General features: G+C 43.6%; 1 protein-coding gene across 1 annotated transcript in view; it reads left to right on the top strand.

Annotated features, from left to right (window-relative positions):
* The window catches only part of LOC140354390 (contactin-associated protein-like 4), a 281,713-nt gene that overhangs the window by 77,815 nt on the left and 180,735 nt on the right, over positions 1-23,163 (top strand). The window contains exon 3 of the mRNA XM_072439389.1: positions 21,097-21,290. Coding sequence (XP_072295490.1) covers positions 21,097-21,290 — 194 coding nt within the window. The remainder of the gene's footprint in view (positions 1-21,096; positions 21,291-23,163) is intronic.

The raw sequence follows: 23,163 nt of genomic DNA, 5'->3' as shown, positions 1-23,163 counted from the left end.
TGTCTGAAAGAACTTATATGTAACTAACTACTCTTTACTGTAAGTTAGCTCCGCCCTTCAGTGTCTTAGAGATGTCACGATATCAAATGTTGCGATTATTGTGAGCGAAGACATCACGATTATTCACAATGATTGAGGCTGTGACCAAACGACAGTGAAATCTTTAGTTTTCTTTCATTCAGTCTTGTGACCGGATTTACTTAATTAAACCCCCAAAAACAAAAATACAAAAATAAGATTAAACTTGACAAAAAGAGTTAGAAAAACAGATTTTGACAATAGATTGAAACAAAATGACTTCTAAAACTGTCACGATTATTCTTTTTTTAGAACTGAAGAAGTTACTTGGATGAGTGACACATTTTTCCCCCTCTTAAAACCTTTGTCAAGTTGATAGAATGAAATTTTTTTGCCTTGGAAAATGTTTAGAAATTATACATGATTCGTGTTTTCACAATACAACAGATTTCAATACTAATTATTCTCTTTTTTTAGACTATAAACTGTGATTTTCAACACAAAATTATACTGCTTTCATTATGTCACCTTGGTCTCATGCCAATTCCGATAAAGCTCAAAACAATTCAGGAAAAGTTATATTTTGTGTAACACTAACTTAAAAGCTTATTTATCAAGTATGAATATTTATAAGGCTGAGTATGAGCAAGGAGAATAATACGCATGTGACTGTCAGAAGTGACTAAGTTCGGCCACAGGAGCTTGTGGGGGAAAAAAAGTAACAACACAGGAGGACGTTACAGTATAAATTGTATAAATTGTATTAATATAAATAAATATAAACAAATATTCAAAACAACAAAAAGGTTTCCAGCAAAGTTCAGTTCCTTTGGGTTCTTAAGTTCAGTTTGTAGGATTTAAAAAAAAAAGTGAATATATTCCGAGTGAAAAGCAAAAAATATTCCAACCTAGGGTGTCCGTATCCGGGGAAAAACAAAGAGTGATCCTACCAGATTCCCAGTTCACTTGGGTCGCTCGCCACCTCTTGCAGAGGATAAAAATCAGGGGGTGTCAGGGGGGAAAAAAACCTGACCTATAAAACAGAGGTCTAGTAAAAAAATCCACCATAATATACACACACACACACACGCACACACACACGCACACACACATATATACATATACATATACATATACATATATAATTACAATCAATAACAATGTTTGACCATTATCTTAAATATTCAATTCGAGTTGATTAAAAAAGTAAAGTTAATTAAATGTTGTTCATTCATGGCAAATCAAATTCAGCTTCATTCACATTTCTTAATGTTCATTCACAAATCATGTTGCGCAACAATCAATCTAAACAATGGGGAAAAGGCGGAAGTAAATTTGCCGCGGTAAACGCGGAAGTAACTAAAACATCAAATATCTAAACAACAACGAAAGTAAATACATTTTAAACAAAGCGGTTCAATTTGGTGTATTTGTAATTCACTCACCATTGAGTCTTGGAATGATCTGTAACCGCTTCGGTTAGTTGCGAGACGTTTTCTACAGTTCACAACCAGACGTTTCAGTCCACAGCCGGAGCAGGAAGCGGAAATGGCTTGGTGGTTCGGCCATTTTTATACTATCGCCCCTTGTGGTTGGGCCAATGAAAATGAGGGGGCAATGTCAATCATTGAGAACCGAATTTGAGACATGGGTTACATTTGTGTACTTTTTCTCTCCCCTCGTGTTACTGGAGCCTCCGATCTCGACGACCGTCACAACCTTTCGCTCACACCCGCATCAGGGAGGGAAAATGTCTTGCTCAAGGACACGACAGAGCCACGGCCACCTCTCACAGCTGCTACGGTTTAGAGTTATTTCCCCTCTTGTCCGACCGTCTAACCACCTTCCAGCGCCTCCGTCTACGTTACTCCGCCTCCCTTCGTCTCCCTCCGCCTCCCTTCACCTCCCTACGCCTCACTCCGCATCCCTCCGCATCCCTCCGCATCCCTCCGCCTTACTCCGCTTTACTCCGCCTCCCTTCACCTTACTCCGCCTCCCTCCGCATCCCTCTGCCTTACTCCGCCTCCCTTCACCTTACTCCGCCTCCCTTCACCTTACTCCGCATCCCTCCGCATCCCTCCGCCTTACTCCGCTTTACTCCGCCTCCCTTCACCTTACTCCGCCTCCCTCCGCATCCCTCTGCCTTACTCCGCCTCCCTTCACCTTACTCCGCCTCCCTTCGCCTCCCTCCGCATCCCTTCGCCTCCCTCCGCCTCCCTCCGCCTCCCTTCGCCTCCCTCCGCCTCCCTTCACCTCCCTACGCCTCACTCCGCATCCCTCCGCCTTACTCCGCCTCCCTTCACCTTACTCCGCCTCCCTCCACATTCCTCCGCCTACCTCCGCCTCCCTCCGCCTCCTCTGCCTCCCTCCGCCTCTCTCCGCGTTACTCGGATCTCTCCATGGCATTTCAACTCGTTCCTCCCGCCCGCCCCCTTTCCGAAAAGGTTAGTGCGCCCGCTCCGTCCCGCCGCGCGCCATGTCTGCCGCCGCCGCTCAGGCCGTTAGCGCTGGCCTTTAGCCGCTGCGCTAACGAGCGCGCGCCACTTGAAGCTAACAGCGGTGAGAGAGGGTGACCTTAACTGAGAGCGGCGGCGGACGTGACTCGCTCTGACATCTGAAAGAGCGCTGAGCGGGCGAGTTTTACAGTACGCTACATGCGCCGTCGCCGTGTAGGGCAATTTCAACGAGACTTTTTCTTTTTGAAGCTTTTGTCAAGATATTTTTACCAATTCGGAAGTGTTATTTCACATTGTATGACTTTTAATGGTAAAGTTTGTGCCTGGTTTTGAGTTTGACAGGGAACGCTTGGATTACGAGTCGATAGCGTGCTGAAAAGTAGAAAAACATTGTGATTATTGTACAGATTGTTGCTCTTCGGAGTGCATTTAAACCCTTTTCACTAAAACATTGACCGTTTTTGTGACTGTTGGCCATGGGCAGCAGATTTGAGAGGTAATTCCACAACTTGTTCCCACTGCAAACAACTTCAACATCTGCTTTGCACAACGATATTTGACGAAAAAGTCAATATTTGAATTGATTTTTGTGCGTTGATGTCGTACGTAGCGGAGGGTTTGAACTCTGCTGTGGGCGGAAACAAACCTTTGGTGCCGCTCGGTCACTCCCACTCTTCAACGAGCGAGTGCAGAGTTTATGGATTATATCGTGTCAGATGTAGATGTGAAGATGTGGAGAAGGATAAAGTGGTCCAGAGGCACAAACCTGTTTTGAGCTTGATATTCTGTCGCCTCTTGAGCTTTCACTTAGTCTAAGGTGAAGCCTATGGAGATTTTTGAGATGCTGAAAGTTAAACTTGTTTGTATTATGTACTCCGAGTCTCATGTGTGGTACTTTTACTCACTCTTATGGCCCCAGCAGCTTATGGCTCTTTGTTTTACTGTTAAATAACACTTTTGTTCATTTGTCACGAATATTTTAGACATGTATTTAAGGCCTGAAAATAAATCCAGCTAAAACAAATGGTTTTAATGGAAAACATAAACACACGTGATATTTTGTTTGTGTAAAATAGTTTATAATGTCTTTAATTAATCAGGAGGGCTCCGACTCCTTGTTTTTCTACTGTTTGTGTCAATGGGACATTTGGACAGATGACATCACACTTAAACATTCCATTGACATTTAGCAATTTTGCACAGGAATATAAAATCCCAAGCTCGGTAAAAGTCCATGTAACGCTGATGGACACGGGCACACGCTACAATGCTACATGCTACAATGCTACATGCTACAATGCTACATGCTACAATGCTAGCGCCACCTGTAGTATTTAACCCTGACATCAAAAGAACGATCTTTATTTTCCTGGTGTATTGCCCGATACTGTGGGCTTCAAAAACAGTATGTTTTTCAGTCATATTTTGATTTTCTAACTTTCTGTTAGTTAAGTCTGTGAGGAGGAAAATCTAGAGCTCAAATATCACCAATAAACAGAAACTGAAAGAGATGATTATTGTTACATTACACCAGATGCATTTCTTTAAAACAATAATGAAAGCACAGGGGTTATTTCTGATTCTGAGTAACGGGACATTATAAAAGACAGAAAAGTGTCAATTCCATAGCTTTTTTATTCATAATATCTTGTTTAGTCATAGTATCTATGTCTGTATTTTGTCGTACCAAACATAAATCCTTATTTGCGAGTGCTGCGTTCACACAACCGACTTCAGAAAGGCGTGCACATTTCTGATACTTTTAATTACACTGCGCTTCTTGTCCTGCCGTTGCAACATTGACATTTCCTCTTTGTGTTTGGGACGAGTAAAGTCTCTCGTCCCAAACATAAAATAGAAGCTCACGCTGATCAATAGTGGCGCTGCACTTGAGTGGCCGGGACAGAGACGGATCGGCTGTAACCCGTGTTGTGCAGATCTGCTCTGTCAGGCCTTTAAGCGTGGAGCTCTGTGGCAATAGAACCATCTGTGTCTCTGTCTGAGGCTGAGTCAGCGCTTCCCCCCCTCCAGTGCGCACCCCCCACCACGTGCACGCCCCCCCACCACGTGCACGCTCTTCCCCACAATTCAAAGTGTCGTTATCTCGCAGCCGACTCTTCAATCACCCCCAGTGCTTCCTTAAAATCTGCTTCTGCTGCTCTTCGGCTCGTGTTTTAAGACTTTTAAAGACACTACTGTATTTCCTTAAAACGCATTGAAAGCAGAATAACATTAAAGCACAGCAAAGGGCTTTGTGGGAACCTATAGTACAGACGCTCTCCTGGCACACGGTTGGAGGCACGTCGCCTGCTTGTCTTTTGAGGGATGTATTTGAAGGTTCCACAGAATGGCTTTAAACTTATACTTTGTACATTTGCCAGCCACAACTAATTTCTCACTGTAGGCAAAATGGGTGACGTGTCCTGCCCAGAGACACATGGGCAGGATGAGCTGGGTTTTGTCTAGTGGAACGCTTCAAGTATCTCGAGTTCACGAGTGAGGGAAGGATGGAGCGTGTGATTGACAGGCGGATCGGATCGGTCTGCAGTGATACAGGCTGTTGTGGTGATTCGAAAGGCAAAGCTCTCGATTTAACTGTCAATTTACGTTGACATGAGCTTTGGGTGATGACCAAAGGGACAAGATTACAGATACAAGCAGTCAAAATGAGTTTCCTCTGCAGGGCGGCTGGGCGCTCTCTTAGAGACAGGGTGAGGAGCTCAGTCACACGGGTAGAGCTCTGAATAGAGCCACTGCTCCTCCACATTGAGTGGAGCCAGTTGAGGTAGCTTGGGCATCTGGACATCTGGAGGAGCTGGAGGAAGTGTGTGGAGGAGCTTGAGGAAGTGTGTGTGGAGGAGCTGGAGGAAGTGTGTGAAAAGCTGGAAGAAGTGTGTGTGGAGGAGTTGGAGGAAGTGTGTGTGGAGGAGCTGGAGGAAGTGTGTGTGGAGGAGCTTGAGGAAGTGTGTGTGGAGGAGCTGGAGGAAGTGTGTGGAGGAGCTTGAAGAAGTGTGTGTGGAGGAGTTGGAGGAAGTGTGTGTGGAGGAGCTGGAGGAAGTGTGTGAGGAGGAGCTGGAGGAAGTGTGTGAAAAGCTGGAGGAAGTGTGTGTGAAGAGCTGGAGGATGTGTGTGGAGGAGTTGGAGGAAGTGTGTGGAGGAGCTGGAGGAAGTGTGTTTGGAGGAGCTGGAGGAAGTGTGTGTAGAGGATCTGGAGGAAGTGTGTTTGAAGAGCTGGAGGAAGTGTGTGTGGAGGTGCTAAAGGAAGTGTGTGTGGAGGAGCTGGAGGAAGTGTATGAAAAGCTAGAGGAAGTGTGTGTCAAGAGCTGGAGGAAGTGTGGGCGGAGGAGCTGGATGAAGTATGGGCAGAGGAGCTGGAGGAAGTGTGTGAAAAGCTGGAGGAAGTGTGTGTAGAGGAGCTTGAGGAAGTGTGTGTAGAGGAGCTGGAGGAAGTGTGTGGAGGAGCTTGAAGAAGTGTGTGGTGGAGTCGGAGGAAGTGTGTGGAGGAGCTGGAGGAAGTGTGCGGAGGAGCTGGAGGAAATGTGTGTGAGGAGGAGCTGGAGGAAGTGTGTGAAAAGCTGGAGGAAGTGTGTGTGAAGAGCTGGAGGAAGTGTGTGTGGAGGAGCTGGAGGAAGTGTGTGAAAAGCTGGAGGAAGTGTGTGCGGAGGAGCTGGAGGAAGTGTGTGAAAAGCTGGAGGAAGTGTGTGAAAAGCTGAAGGAAGTGTGTGAAAAGCTGGAGGAAGTGTCTGTGGAGGAGCTGAAGGAAGTGTGTGTGAAGAGCTGGAGGAAGTGTGTGAAAAGCTGGAGGAAGTGTGTGAAAAGCTGGAGGAAGTGTCTGTGGAGGCCAAATATAAGACAAAGATTGTCCAACAAAAGGAGAGTATGTCCTGCTGTGTGTCACTGTTGAAGGACTTTACGAGTTTCCTGGCTCTTGGAGGTCAGACAATCTAAAACAATTTCCAAGCAATAAGTTATAGCCACAAATTAGCTCAGGGGTGCGTGCATTAGCAGATATCATTGTAGACATGTTTTCAATATCAGTAAAACATGCAAAACGTGTGCAAGATTCATGTGTTTAATGCTGTAATATTCATACTGGCCTCAGGTGCATGGACCGGCACATCCATGATTTAGGATTTAGGAGAAAGTGTGAAGCTAATGGCCTCGGTAAATGAATGTGTGTCGAATGGTTAAGTAGCGCGGCTGTGGGAACCGACCGGCTTATTAACGCTCCCGACCAAATAAACGTCTCTTCATTACAGCACGTTTGGCTCGGGACGCCACAATGTCAAACAGATGATTATTCCTCTCGAGTGTGATCAGCTTTATCAACCCAAAACCTCTGAATGTCCAAGTAAACTGAAGGTCCTGTCTCTTTAAGGCGCCGTATGGGACTTCTCTTTTCTTTTTGGATGGTTTTATGGCACAGGAAATGTAATGTGACGTGTCCTTCCTGGCATTTCGACGAGCAATAATGTTGTTCCTTTACCTATAAGGCCCCCCAAAAAAAAGTGTATTTGCGGTAACCCGACCGACCTGAATTTCAAAATAAAAAAAACCTTATTTTATCGCATATTTACTGGCCGTACGTTTCGAGAATGTCAAATTGTGAAAGAGAATCCAAAAGCTGCGGGGAAAAAAATCATCTGTGGGGATCGTAAGATATGAAAATCGCCGCACTTTATATAGGTTTCGTTTTACCTGAGCGTTTAAGAGCGGCTGGGTCGGCACTAGATCATACACTTCTAACTCACGGAAGTCAGAATCAGTTAGTAGTTTATGATCTAGTGCCCGTGCAGTGGCGACAGGCACGCCCGGGGCAGCAGCGGTGAAGATATTTTGCATGACGGTCGAAAAGTGCTCACATCGCGTAGTGACAATAAGAAAAATAGTGCGACGCTGACACTGTAAATCAGGGGTGGGCAATTATTTTCCTCCGAGGGCCATATTCGAATCCAGGCAAGTAGCGGAGGGCCGGCCCGCGATCATTGGTGTGAAAAAAAAAAATCAAAAAAATTAAATATCAAATTAAATATCACTTTTCTGTCAAATATAGGCTATTGAATCTATTATTTAATTCATTTCACGTCATATTTATTAAGGATACAAGTGCAGACAGATGCCTGAGGGGAAAAAAGGAAAACATTATTAATATTACTTGGACAAGCTTGGCGGGCCGGATGTGGCCCGCGGACCATAGTTTGCCCACCCTTGCTGTAAAGCCTGTCACGGGTTCATTCGCCAGTTTCAAAGTTCCAACTACTGCTGGAAACGCCTATTAGCAAGTGATCCATCTGGTCAACGAGACTCCAAAGTACGGCTGGCACTTACAAGCAATGGTGCTTTGGAAAACTTTTTGGGACGAGTAGCTCATCGAACACACGCGCAGGGCAACGTAGCTCATCGAACACACGCGCAGGGCAACGTAGCTCATCGAACACACGCGCAGGGCAACGTAGCTCATCGAAACACACGCGCAGGGCAACGTAGCTCATCGAACACACGCGCAGGGCAACGTAGCTCATCGAACACACGCGCAGGGCAACGTAGCTCATCGAACACACGCGCAGGGCAATGTAGCTCATCGAACACACGCGCAGGGCAGTGGTCCGCCTCGCCTCGCCTGCTAATGGCGCTTTTCCTGTGGTATAGATGAAGAGAACTATTTTATTCAATATCTGCATACCAATAAGGCCACTCACTTCTGAGAAAAGAAGTCTGCAAAACCTAGGATTAATTTTTTCAATGTTACCGGAAACACCATTTTTTTTTTAGCCTAATATTCATTTCAAATTTCAAATGTATCTCTTAGCAAGGATTTCTATGCTTTTATATATGTAGATTATTAACATGTGACGTTCCACCTGCAGAAAGTGACACAACTGTAAAGAACTGATGCCAATAGATCGATCACGTTTAAATCAATGCTGGTTAAATAAAAAAGAGCCAAACTAGAAGTACTTTACATTTAGCTTTGCACATTCAAGTAGAACCTTTTTGCTACTACAATTCTCAATAACTACTTCTTTGGTTCTCGTGATTATAGTTATTAAACCAGGATAAAAAAAAAAGAAAACTAATTGAGATGAAATCCCTTTCACAAACGCAATCTTTTACAGAAAGTCATTCGCAACGACAAAAAACCCACAGAAATTACACCAAAACTGAGCAAAGGATTTAGAAAAATTAATTAAAAGAGCGACAAACAGACTCCTTCAGCTGCAAGTCATTTTGAAGCTTGTTTAATGAAGAAGGAGCAGCAAAAAAAGGCTTTAAGGTCGGTGCAAAGAGTGTGACGAGCCAAAAGCTCCATGAAACGCTGTGTTAGGCCTGAAACCTAATCACATTTTTGAGTTTTCTACAACAGAATATTGTCTAAATGCGATATTTTTTCTTTCTATTCAAGTTGCAGAGCAGTAAACATTTTGGTTGTGGACTGTGAATAGGCCTAAACTAAGTATAAAAGCTAAAAGCAGATGAAGTAGGCAGTAAAACGTGAATATTGTCTTAAGAAGGGATCGTGTTGTAAAGTATGGGATATCCTGCCACTTATATGCAGACGACTCCCAAGACTATCTACCACTAAAGAGTAAAGAGGCGATGAACTTTCTCAACCTGAATGAGTCCAAAACGGAAACTGTTGTTTTTAAGCCTAATAAAGTAGTTGATTTTAACTTGGAATTGGGGTCTCTACAGCCACAGACCTCGGTGTCATCGTTGATGCAGATTTTAAGCTTGACAAGCTGATAAATACCGTGGTTGAATCAAGTTTTTATCACGTTCGGCTTTCATCTAGACTCAAATGGGTTTTATCTTTCAGTGACCTGGAGCGGGTGATCCATGCTTTTATCTCTACACGTCATGACGACTGTAATGCACTGTACACTGGGATCAGCCAAGCAAACAAGCTAACATGGACTGGCCCCATCTCAGACCTCATCGTTCCCGACGCTCCTGCGCTCACTGAGGGCTGAGGGCCAGAGGCCCTTTTCTGTTGCTGACTCTAAACTTTGGAACGCTCTTCCTCCCACATAAAGACTTCCTCCCACATAAAGACTCTTCCTCCCACATAAAGACTTCCTCCCACATAAAGACTCTTCCTCCCACATGAAGACTCTTCCTCCCCACATAAAGACTCTTCCTCCCCACATAAGGACTCTTCATCCCACATAAAGACTCTTCATCCCACATAAAGACTCTTCCTCCCACATAAAGACTCTTCCTCCCACATAAAGACTCTTCATCCCACATAAAGACTCTTCCTCCCACATAAAGACTCTTCCTCCCACATAAAGACTCTTCCTCCCACATAAAGACTCTTCCTCCCACATAAAGACTCTTCCTCCCACATAAAGACTCTTCCTCCCACATAAAGACTCTTAAAGACTTTTAACCCGGCTTGAGAATTGTGTGGTCCTCTGGCTGTCTTTTATTATTTTATATATTTCCCCCAAGTATGGCCATGGGGGAAATCTATCTCTATTTATGAATGAGATAAAGCAAACTGTATTGCACACAGGTAAAACGGGGGAAACTGTGGAGTAAAACGTTCACATTTAATCCGACGCTGCTTTTTTTCTCTTCTCCGATTAGCACGAATGCGTAAAAGAGTTTCCCGCGACTGCGCTGCGACTCTCTGGAGTTCGCCCTTTCGTTTGCGTTAGCGTCACGGCTAATTCTGCAGGATTCCTCTCTCCCGCTTCTCTCCTACGACTGCCGCTGTGCATTTAGCGTTCACAGAAAAGCGCAATACCGTGTCCGACGTCGCACAGTTAATCCAATTTGCGCGGACGTCGTTTGCGCCGCCGGAACTTCCTGTAGCAAAACTGAGGAACCACGGAACCCGGGGGAACGCGCTACGTGAAGAGGGCGATACAGAATCAAGAAGAAGTACAAATTTGACTAAACGATTTAATGGATTTACGGCGCGGGCCTGCTCCGTGTCTGAGGCCTGGTGACTCTGAGCGCTTGGGGTTTTGAACATGACTTATTAATCACAATTATCACTCAACTGATTCATCTTGGCGTTCATAATCCCGGCTCTAATAATGACAAATGTTCTGGAACCAAGCGTTGACATAGTGCAGGGGACAAACCAACAGGAGGCCCTGCAGTTCAAACCCCTTTTGTTTTCAGACGTGTGCAGTTTGTAGATAGCGCACTGATATGGGAAAGAATCAATCTAAAAAGGGATGTGTCCATCCCGGAGACGCCTGTCATGCTGGAAATGTCAAATAAATATGGGGAAAGAGTGTCTTGAATGCTTTGTATGTGGGCTGTAATTTCTTTGTGATTTGAATGCAACAGGAACATTTTTTTCCTGTTGTGTGAAGCACTTTGAATTGCCTTGTGCATGAAATGTGCTCTACAAATAAACTTGCTTTGCCTTCTAAATACACTCTTATTATTATTATCAAAAGCGTGTCTTCGTAAGAGAGATATTCAGCATTCAAAATAACACATTTGCAATAAACCGACAGTGGATCCAAGAGTGTCAGCGTCTTTCATTTACACGTCAAGCGACCATCAAAACAACTCACATGTCACATTTTAATTATTCATCTGCGTTTCTGAGAGAAGGCACAGTTTCTTCGTCTTCTCTCACTTTGCATCATTTCGTTTCTCCGGGATGAAACGTCTTTGTTAAAACTCCGCCGGGACTCAAGGACACGAAGGACGAGATCCACGCTTAAACGTGTTACGTGAGAATCTGCGATATATAATATAATGTATTTGTGTTATGTTGGACTTCTTAAATTGCGATGTTGAACTGAAACGACTTAATGAAAGGCACAAAGCGGCTGACTTCCGGGGTGAAATGACAGCATGATCTTTGCTCCTTTACAATACGTCTCCTTTAATAAAGTCGTCTCATTTGTCAGATTTTTGTCTTCAGAAAGTTATTGAACCAAAACCATGAAGCAAAGTCGCTCTAATATATATTCTTTCATTGAACTGAGCAGAGGTTAATACAAAACCAGGACCTCTCGTCGCTCAAACACACTTTTTTGTTGCGTCGAATTTTCCTGAGTCATCGTTTTTAAATACCACAAAAATTTACTGGTAAAGACGGTAAGGTTGACAGGGAAATGAATAAATGCGCATTTTTATCTTTTTACATGTTGGATTCATTATTTATTTATTTTAATGTATGGATTTTAATTTAGATTGTTTTAATTTCGATTTTTTAATTTAAATCTTTTAACTTTTAATTTAATTCAATTGTATTTTATTATTTATTGTATTTAATGTTTATATATTTTTATTTAATTTGTTTAATTCATTTTTTTATGTATTTATATATTTTTTAATTAATTAATTAATTAATATCCGTTTGAAACATAATCTAGTGCAGGGGTGTCAAACTATTTTGGGCCGCGGGCCGAATTTCGACACTCAGGCTGGGTCGCGGGCCGAACATAACATAAAACTTAAAAATATAAGAAATAAATAGCTTTATAAAGCCTAAGCTGTTTTGAAGCAGTTACTGGATCAATAAAAAAAAATTACAAAATGTTTGTTCTCATAAACTGTATTTAGAAAAACTAGTGTAATTTCATCAACACTGTGCATCAGTTTATGTGCATTACAACTTCAGAGTTGATCTACAGAGATAAACATTTGAATTTATAACAAAATAAACTTCTCAAGATCTAAATTTAAAAAAAAATGTGTTTACTAACATTTCCACGTCTGTGTAGTTCTCTGTACACCTGAACTGACACACCACTAAACTTCTGCTCAAAAGTGCTTAAAATGCACTTCTCCCTAGGCAGCTCACACAGCAGTGCAGCAGAGCCCCGTGGGGGAGGGGTGGCCACCGTTGTCCCCATTGTGGGACGCGTAGTTTTAGCGATAAAAACGGTTACGGATGTAACTACGGTTCTATGAATCGATTTAAAAAATAAAAAATTATTTGAAATGTTTGGCGGGCCAGATTAAAACGGCTGGCGGGTCAGATTTGGCCCGCGGGCCAGAGTTTGACACCTATGATCTAGTGCGTTTCCATGTTAAAAATAAGTCTGTGGTACTTTCCGACACGGCTCTCGACACGTCTCCCTCCTGGTGGTGGGTTCTGGTACTGCACGTTCACTCAGTTCACTTCCATCGACAGAAAATATCAAATGTGAACATGAACCGTGCGCTCAGGTGTGGATTTTCTCCAGACTAATAAAGTGAACACGCCCTTAGAGTCCTAAACAAGTACATCGTCATTGTGCTCTTTTGATTTTGTGTGAGAAAGCTTTGGCTACTGCTGTCCTTTATATTAAACCCACTACTGTCGCTATGGTCTGGTCTTATTTTAGGCCTTTAGTCTCACTTCAGACCTGAGTAGTTCTGTTTTAGACCTAGTTTAGATCTGGTGATTTCCAGGAAACTACATATTTTATTTGGTGGTTGTTTTTTTCTTTTATTTTCAATCAAGTTCTGCTGTAAAAATCAATAATATGAAAGTAATTGACTGTTGCCTACGAACTATACCATGAACAAGGTCTAGTTTACAACATATCAATTATTTTACAACCTAAGATATTCAACCGCAACTTAAGTTTGTTACCTTATTTTCTGGACTATAAGTCGCACCTTTTTTCATAGTTTTGGCCGGGTGCGACTTATACCTATATTTATACTTATATACCTATACTCCGGAGCGACTTATACGTGATATTATTTGTTATTTTCACACTTGCAAATGCATTTCATACTCCAGTGCTTTCTTTCATCTCTATTATGCATTTTTTGGCTGGTGCGACTTATACTCCGGAAAATACGGCTAATTTAATGTTGAAACAGCAATTAAAACTCATCACTACTTCAATAATTTTTCACTTTTTTTCCGTACAAACCGCCACTCGACTGATGTAAAACCATGATAAATACTTACTGCATTCACCACGGGAACAAAGTGATGATCAGACAGGAAAGAGAAAAGCCGTCTCGTGCACTTAAAAGTTTCCACCGAAGTTCACCGAAGACACCGATAATCAGAGGAGAGCAGAGCGTCTTTGCCCTCGCCCTTGAAACACCTCATTATCAATTTAGCTAATGAATTTATGAACGGATGATTTAAACATTTCGGGAATGGAATAACAAAGGCCTGACGGACGGCGCTCTGCGGACGGAGACGGATGAGGCGCTGTGACCTGATGGCGAGGTCGAACTCGTCGTCTGCCGTTGTGGACAAACACCTCCCCCGCGCTCGGGACAATAACCTTTTATCATCCGGCGTGCGACAACGATGATGATGATGAGACGACGCCGCCGCGGACGTCCTCCCCAGCTGCTCCCACATCTGTCCGGCGCGGCCCCGGCGAGCAGAGGGACTCAGGGGGTGCGGGGTGCGGCGGCGAGGGGTGCAGTGTAAACAAAAGTTAGCAAATCACGCCACAGCTCGAGAGTTATTATGGCTTTAAAACGGGCGAGGTGAAGGGAGTATGCTAATGCTACGTGAGCTACGCCGAGCGAATTCTCAACCAGGCGAAATAAACAAGTCAGTGGTGCTTTGTAATGGAGTGCACGCTGTTGTCGTGACGTCAGGGGAAGATGTATCGCCCGTAGCAACTGTAGCGGACGGATAATGTCATAACGCATTGCTGATGATAAGCGTATAATACAGGACCTGGTTGAAGTTAGCTCCTCATCTTCTTCCTTGGTTCCTTTGAGGACAGGACCTGGTTGAAGTTAGCTCCTCATCGCCTCAATCGAATCGAAATCACTTTATGTCGCATCGTTGCTACGGCCATCTGGCGGACGAAAGGCGCTATGTCGTCTGCTCGCTGCGCAGTGCAGGGCTCGGATTAAGGATTTTCACTTGTATAGCGGTGCTGCTAAACAATCCGTAAATTTTTCAAAATTTGTATTGCAATTTCATAATTGCATAGCAAAACACGAAAGTGACTAACAATCAATATTTTCCATTGATATAACACAATTATTTATTTAAAATGTATTTGTAAAAATTCTATTTAAAAAAAAAATCATAACAAATTAACTTTTAAACACTTTTTTAAACATTTTTTCTTTAAATCAAACAGAAAACTTGCAAATAAAATTAGTTGTTGAACAAATTAATCAACACAAAGTCATATAGCCTTATTTGCAACTTTCTTCCATATCATCATCAATCAGATGACTATTTGCAGGAGTCTCATTCACATATTAATTGTCATTACACTCACAAAAAATATGTATTAAGATTCTAATGGAAAATTAAAGGTTGCTGTGGTGTCCATCATGGTGTATTTTATGCGTAATTCAAATTGTACCGCTCTATTTGATGTTCCATTCCATTTTTCGTTTTACTATTTGATGACGGTCCCTAAGTACTCATATCTCGGCTCCGGCTGCACATTTGTCGACGGTCCCTAAGCACTCGTCTCGGCTCCATCTGCACATTCGGATCCATGTGATTCGCTGCGCCCAAAATACGCATCTGATTGTTAAAACGAGGTTGTGTCACTTGGCAGTGTAAATATGAATATTTTGCCATGTGAATGATCTGCAAAGACTTTTGCGTTTAGGAGCTATTGACCTCGGAAGTCTGAATCTGACGCAAACTTTAGCGCACGTGGCTCCTCCCACTTTCAGACTCTGATCTGAGACAGCAGCGGGACTCGTCATGTCAACACAGCGTCCTACATGTGTCAGGCCGTTATTGACGATCGATTGACGAGTGATCAGTACTTTTAGGCGCTTTGGTTGTACAATTGAACACGAATTTTTGTATCGCAAAAACTGCAATACAAAAGCCCTTTTTTATGATGAACGTATCGCATTTGAGAGAAATTGCGTCGCATTTTGCGATGCCATACCGCTTATTCTGAACCCTGCAGTGGGCGGTGCCGACAAGTCTCAAAGCAAAGCATTATTTATCTTCTGTCACGTCCCCAAAGACCCCGTGTGTCCAGACATGTGTGACTGTGGTCAGGAGGGACCAGTGGACTTAAAGAAACCACTCCAGACTGACTCTAATGCTAGTTTGCAAATTATTGCGCGGCTATGCTAATAAACATCCAAAGCCCAGAACTCACGGATGCGCTAGGAACTTTGTCTGCAGCTCGAGCCCCGGCGCAAACTGCGATGCAGCACAGCCGTCTATAAACAGGCTCATTCATAATACAAAGAAGCTCTGCCGCTGCGCAAAGCAAACCGTAATAAGATAAGATACGCCTTTATTTGTCCACACAATGGGGAAATTTCATTGTTGCAACACAAGTAGGTACAGTAGAAAAGAACAGATAACTTATAGGAAGCTTTAAAAAAAAAAAAAAACACTTATAAACAAAACTCTTAAAGGCAAAACCTCTCATATTCTTAATAAGGAATAGAAATAAAAAATAAAAATAAAATAACCTAAGACAAAAATAATAATAATAATAGTGGCAAAAGTAAACACTCTTATTTATAGCAGTTATATGCGCATGAATATGACAGTATTGTGTATGAGTATGTCAGTATTGCACATGATTAAGTCAGTATTGCACATGATTAAGTCAGTATTGCACATGATTAAGTCAGTATTGCACATGGGTATGTCAGTATTGCACATGATTAAGTCAGTATTGCACATGGGTATGTCAGTATTGCACATGATTAAGTCAGTATTGCACATGGGTATGTCAGTATTGCACATGATTAAGTCAGTATTGCACATGGGTATGTCAGTATTGCACATGATTAAGTCAGTATTGCACATGATTAAGTCAGTATTGCACATGGGTATGTCAGTATTGCACAGGGGTATGACAGTTTACACGTGTTCAGGGCTAACAGTGATTGTACTGTTGTAATGTGTCCTAATCAGCCGTTAATCAGGCAGATTGAGGTGGAGTGGAAGCTGGATGTGAGGGACCTGAACCTGCGACCTGACGGTAATAAACTGTAGTGCGAGTGTAGAGTGTGAGCTGCCTTTTCTCAGGACTTTGGTTATTCAAGATGGTATTGAGTGACTCCTTCTGCTGTCCTGTAATTTTGCTGATTTGAATGATTTCATCGGCCATGAGTGACACGTTAGGATGGATTCTACAATGCTGAACTGATTGGCGAACTTGTAGCTCGCAAACTTTACATAGAAAAAGAGACGTTGTTGGCATTTTGAGAAAACGCACAGTCAATTACGGCGCCGAGATATTTGTCCGAGTTAACCTTTTCCATCGCTTCATTATTGTCAGTGAGCAAGTGAGGGTCGGGCAGTCCGCGATGGAAAAGGATGACCGTCCAGACAGATTTCCCTTCAACGCGGCGGAAATGTGTCCGATTCCGTCTGATTCAGTCCGTCAGTGTCAGTGGTGTACGTGATTAATTAGTCATCTGAGTACTAGGTGTATGTTATTCCCGACGTGGTGTTCCTGCAGTTATTTGTGTACAAGGAGAAGAGAAGTGGCGCGAGGACTGATCCTTGGGGTTACCCGGTGACCCTGACGCTCATATCCCTCAAGTGATTACATTATTTGCCTGACAAGGAACATTTTCCAGGCTTTTAGATAGAGATCCGTCTTCCCGTATATTGGACGGGGTATTTTAAAATGTGGACGGGCATTTTCGAGTGCAGGGACGGCCATTTTATTAATAAATCTTAGAAAAAAAGGGAATATTATCATTAAATCGGGCCGGGAAGCGTTTGACAATAGTCCACCATTACAGTTTACTGTTTACAAGTGAAAATTTGCATGCTGCGCGCTGATTGGTTGACGAAATTTGTGTGCTTGGCTCTGATTTGCTGCCGAGCCGTGGTCCGGAGAATGCCGAAGCTACTCGTTTTTTCGCCTAGTTGGTCCCCGTACACCCGGACACAATGATTTGGACGGGGTGTTTTCAAATCTAAAAGCCTGACATTTTCCTAATATAATGTAAAAACTGCGGACAGTAATGTAGTAACACAGTGAAATGTGATATATTTCTGATAAAAATGTGTTTTTGGTGCAGTTTTTTTCAAATAGCTTCAATGGATGGCAACGTTCTTAGGCTCAACCCACACGAAAGTCAAATCTCAATCATTTAACCTCTTCCCTGCCTGACCGTTACAAGGACCTCGGGCCAAATCATAATCTGTGAAGTTATGATGTCATAACTGCAGCTCAATGCGTCAGGTCCAATGGAAATCCTGCCGCAGACAATATAGATTTACCGTTCAGGGCTTTGTACAATTATTTTTGCTACAAGTTTGGAGATTATCAAACAATTTCATGCGCTAGTGATTTGGCCCAGCTGTAATTGCCATGATCATCATAATATAATATCAATGTCAAATTGGTCAGTAAATGACGGATTCATAGTTTGTAGAGGAGTCTTTGTGAAGAAGTGTGTGAGGCTTCTACTCCGATAATGCTCAAGTCTAAGTTCAATACAGCTCTTCTCTTTTAAAGTACATTTTATTATGATTAGTTATGTTTTTATGCGTCTGTATTGTGATTTCAATGCATCTTTTCTTGTTCTGTAAAGCACTTTGAATTACTTTGTGTACAGATTGTGCACTTGTTGTTTTTGTTGTTACTCTTTCTTTGTTGTCCATTATCAGAGGCGTTCTATGTAACATTCCTAGTGGAGGGTCCGCCATCTGACCAGGCTCAGGGCAGATGAATTCGGGTGATGTTCGTTTCACAAACTCTTGAGAATTCATCTGGTCAGGCTCGCGTGGTGGCTGTGTGGTGGTGGACCTATCACAGTGCAGCAGCATTGTAGTTTGGGCGGAAGTTAAAAGGACCGACTCAAACCAACATGGCGATGCGGACAGACGTACTTTGGCCTATTTTAGCAGATTTACGGACTATTTTGTTTTTTTTATATTTTTATTTGAGGACAGGGAAGACGTCTGCTTTTCTCAGTTTGATTTCTCGGCTTGTTCCTTGTTCGATCAGATTCCAAAAACTCGTGATGAAGTTACGCCTCTCCCCTGTCCAGAACAATATTGATCACCTGCTTGTCTCCATGGAGATGTTATTGCATTGCCTTGTATGTTCCACATTGTGGAATCAAACTCTCTTGTATTTATTCAATTAGGTGTTTTTATTGCTCAAATATTACTTGAAAAAAGTGCATTCTTACTATATTCTGTGAGCTCCTAAACGTATCCTACTGTCCTTAGATGCATTATGTTTATGATTCTTTATAAGACAATACCATGGAGACGAGCAGGCTGTGGACCTTCCATGCCAAATGTATTATTAGAGCAACTGAATGATAAAACACACATCGAGAGGACTTAAACGCATCTTTTTACTCACGAGTCAGGCGGTTAAACATTTGTGCTCGTGAATCTTTAATAATATAGCCCAGACACAGGTATATTGACTTTATTCTCATATTTGTCACGAACGGTAGAACGGAGCCAATTACAGAGCTGGAAACAGGATATGATCATAACAGGCTTTAATGGCTCAGAATAGAAATGTACAAAGTCACAGGGAAAGTCTGAACGACAGGGAAGGGCCCCTCCAGCGGTGTCAGGGACCAGGCGAGAGGCGTAGTCAAAGTTCGTTCCAGATTCGGTGCACAGGCAAACAGCAACGTCAGAGGAAAGGCAGAAGGAATACTCCTTACGGTCCAAGGTCGATGACAGCAAACAGGATCACGAGAAGTAGGCAAAAATCAGTCAGGACAGGAATCATATTTCAGACCACTCGAATGCTGGGGCTAAACAGGGCAACACAGACAATCTCGCACTGAGGCAGAGGTAAACAAACACCTGTGAACCCACGCACAGGTGTGAGGAGTCTGTGATGAGCTTGAGAGACAAGGGGGCGGTAACCAGGGAGGAGATCAAGAAGGGAGGGGGGAAACAAAGAGGAGCAGAGACAGAAACACCGTGAATAAAACAAGACAAACTATACATCACCAGACCAGACGGTGACCATGACAATATTCGCCACTTTGAATACACCAATCAGAGTCGCCGGATTATGCAAGTGCAGTGTGCGTCCCATTTCTGCCATTTCAATCAGGATCGATTCTGTGTCTGAAAGATTCACTTTAGAACAAAGGAGACGTCGTGTGCCATCGAGTCGTTCATCATCCGAAGTTGAAACGTTATCAACTTCTCCTATATGACCTTATCGACGGTTGACCCAGAAAGTAGCATCAATACATCGATACTGCGAAGTGTAACCAAGAGGGCAACGGAAACAGACTTGCAGACAACAGTTTATTAAAGGTATTCTGTCAATGTTTGAGTTCTGAAATGATCCGAACGCGTGCAGTCGTGTGGATTTTAAAAACACAGCAGAGTATCTTAACCTTAACCGCAACCGGTCCTGAAGTCGTCTCTAGGGTTGTATGGGTTTCCTCCATCGACGCCTGACAGGTTTAACGGTCAAATTTAACGGCAAATTGAAGTTTACCGTAACCAAACAATCCAACGTGATCTAAAGTCTGGCATAATATTAGAGCTTGAATAATCTTGCGTAAAGTCACAAAGTAGCAACACTCGTCCTCGTCTCTCCATAAGATGGTTAAGGTTTAGTGCGATGGCGTCCTCTTTTCAGCAGTAGATAAACTGCCCAAACCGGGGCCCTCACCGGGGCCGTCACCGGGGCCGTTCTGAGCCGAGGGAAAGCTTTATTTGCCTTTTAAGGACTTAAGATTAACCAGTGTCCAGGATCCTCCTCTTTTACTGAGCCCCGGAGACAAATCTATCTCCAAGCTTTGCAGTTCATGAGCTGTTTCTCAACACGGTCAGGATATGGCTCAGGCGGTACAGCGTCCACCCTGTCAGCGGAAGTTTAGTGGTTCTGTCCTCGTTCCGGCGTTGTGTCCTTGGAGAAAAAGTCACTGATTGAATTAATGATCATGCATGTCTTAAAGGGGCAGATTCTTGGAGGGTCAAGGTCTCTGGAGCCGAGGGGCACTGCTGCAACAACATACCCCCAACACTGTTCCAATAAAATGAGTTAAGACAATAAAACAACTGCTGATAGATTAGATTGTTGTGAGAAATATCGCAAAAAATGCTTTTAAACAGTACTGAACTAGAATTAAACTAGGACTTGAATAGTACTAACCAAGTCTGAACTAATCCAAAATCAAACAAGGACAAAACCAAGACTAAACCAGGACTAAACCAGGACTAAATCATGTCTAAATTAGTGCTAACCCAGACTTAAACCGGTAAACAAGATTGTCATGATAATTTTTAATATTTGAAGATGTGTCATGGGCCAGATCCATCACTTGGCGGGCCTGATTTGGCCCCCGGGCCTCACGTTGACCAGCCTGGGCGTAGAACGACGCTGCAGAGTGGCACAGCGTCCTCGCCTCAGCAAACATCTGTGTGTCGGCACGTTTCTCCCCGGTGGGTTTCCTCCGGGCAAAAACATGCACAATGGGTAAAATCCTCCAGGTTTTTAAGACTTATTATTCATTCCACGATATCACGAACGGCAAAGCAGGAGAAGACCAGCATACTCTATTCCCAAATATACCAAATACTTTAATACTCAAAGGATTTCTTCCTCATACTCTCTGCTCTCTGTGCTTTATCTGGTATAATTTTAAATACAGATTCTATTCAAAAGTATTAAAGACCTGACCTGGGCCCTATCCTCACCCCCGTCCTCATCCCCGCCCTCACCCCCGTCCTCACGCTCGTCCTCACGCCCGTCCTCACGCCTGTCCCTCTCTCTGTCTGCAGGAGCGGGGGGCTGGTCGCCGCTGCTCTCCGACTCGTACCAGTGGCTGGACGTGGACCTGGGCAAGCGCACGTCGGTCTCGGCCGTGGCCACCCAGGGCAGGTACGGCAGCTCCGATTGGCTCACGGCGTACCTGCTCATGTTCAGTGACACGGGCCACAACTGGAGACAGCACCGGCAGGAGGACAGCCTCGGGGTACGTATCCCACCATGCATCAGGGGGGCTGCCACGGTTCACCGGCCGCACAGGCTCCAGGTTCTATGATATTCATGTTCCATTGTGACGGCAGTGTATTTAGTCACGGGTAAAGAATAGTATCATCAGAAAAGACCTTTTATAATAAGAAAAGGCTATATTTCTACTACTACTACTACTACTACTTTGCCTGCTTCTCCTAAATTCCTAAACTATTAGAACAGAACTGCTTCCTGTTAACATTTTGGACTTTTACCAAGATATTTTAGTTTTAAACTGTTAATCACTTTTCTTTCTGAAACCGATGGATATATTTTCACTGTTACTACCAAAATATTGTGTTAAAAGAGTTTACTTTACTTGGTTATAGATCTTTCCAGAGTGATGTGTTTAGCCTGATACTCATGTAAACGCTCTGCCCCATTCATTTTGATGAGGCAGCAAAATAAAACCATGACTTTAGACTGCGAGTAAGAGGTTATATCCGTTCCACTTTGACAAGTACTGTTGTCTTAGGTGTGTTGTTGTTAGATTTTCCTTTCTCTCTCTGCATCAGTCTCTCCTTCATTCTCTATTTCATTCTCTCTCTCTCTCTCTCGCTCATTTTCTCTGCTTTCTTATTCTCTTTCATTCTCTCTCCCTTTCTCTTTCCCTCATTCTCTCTCACCCATTCTTTCTGCTTCCTCGTTCGCTCTCCCTTATTCTCTCTTTCTCATTCTTTCTCACTCGTTCTCCCTCTATTCCTTCTCTCTGTCTTCCCTCACCCCCCGTTTCCCTCTCTTTCTCTTTCACTCTCACTCTTTTCCCTCTCTTTAGCTGCTCTCTCTTTGACTTTCTCTCTTTCTGTCTTTCTCTATGCATTTCTCTCTCACCATGTCTTCCTCTTCTTCCCTCCCTCAACCTCTGTCCCGCTCCATCCCTTTCTCTTCTGAATCCTCTCTCTCTCTCACTCATTTTCTCTTTCCTTCTCTCTTGTCTTCCCTCACCCCCCTTTTCCGTCTCTTTAGCTACTCTCTCTTTGACTTTCCCTCTTCCTCTGACTTTCTCTCTTTCTCTCACCCTGTCCTCCCCTCCTTCCCTCCCCCCTCACCTTCTGTCCCGCTCCATCCCTCCCTCTCTCTCTCTCTCTCTCTCTTTCTCTCTCTCTCTCTTTCTCTCTCTCTCAGACATGTAAAACAAACGAGACAAAAAGTGAGCGCCGCCAGAGAAAGAGCCGTGTGGAACTCAAACGTTAATTCTCCACGTTTAGTCCCCACTCTGGCTCCCGCAGGAGGCCGGTCGCTCTTCCCTCCATCCCTCCACCCCTCTCTCTTCCCCTTTCTCTCCCTCTTCTCTCCCTTTCTCCTCTATAATCTTCTTTCTACCCTCGTCCACCCTCCGTCTTATGTTATTTAACCTTTATTTAACCAGGAGCGTCCCATTGAGATTAAAAAACACTTTTTCAGGGAATAATTTCGCACTACCACGGACTGCCTCCCTCTCTTTCCCTCTCTCTCTCTCTCTCTCTCTCTCTCTCTCTCTCTCTCTCCCCCTCTCTCCTCCTCTGTCCCCTCTCGGTCTCTCTTCAGATTAATAATGCATGTGAGCGATGAAAGTGTCGGCTGCACTCGGAGAAAAGAGGAGGAGGAGGGGGAAAGAGGAGGAGGAAGAGGAGGGGTAAAAAAAGGAGTTGGAGGAAGGGGAAAAGAGGAGGAAGAGGGGGAAAAGAGGAGGTGGATGAGGGTAAAAAAGGAGGTGGAGGAAGGGGAAAAGAGGAGGAAGAGGGGGAAAAGAGGCGGTGGAGGAAGGGGAAAAGAGGAGGAAGAGGGGGAAAAGAGGCGGTGGAGGAAGGGGAAAAGAGGAGTAAGAGGGGGAAAAGAGGAGGTGGATGAGG

The sequence above is a fragment of the Eucyclogobius newberryi genome, unplaced genomic scaffold (genome assembly GCF_026437365.1).
Source record: "Eucyclogobius newberryi isolate DKJ021-1_F unplaced genomic scaffold, fEucNew1.0.hap1 SCAF_9, whole genome shotgun sequence".
Classification (NCBI taxonomy): Eukaryota; Metazoa; Chordata; class Actinopteri; order Gobiiformes; family Gobiidae; genus Eucyclogobius; species Eucyclogobius newberryi.
This window is presented reverse-complemented; position numbering and strand designations above follow the sequence as displayed.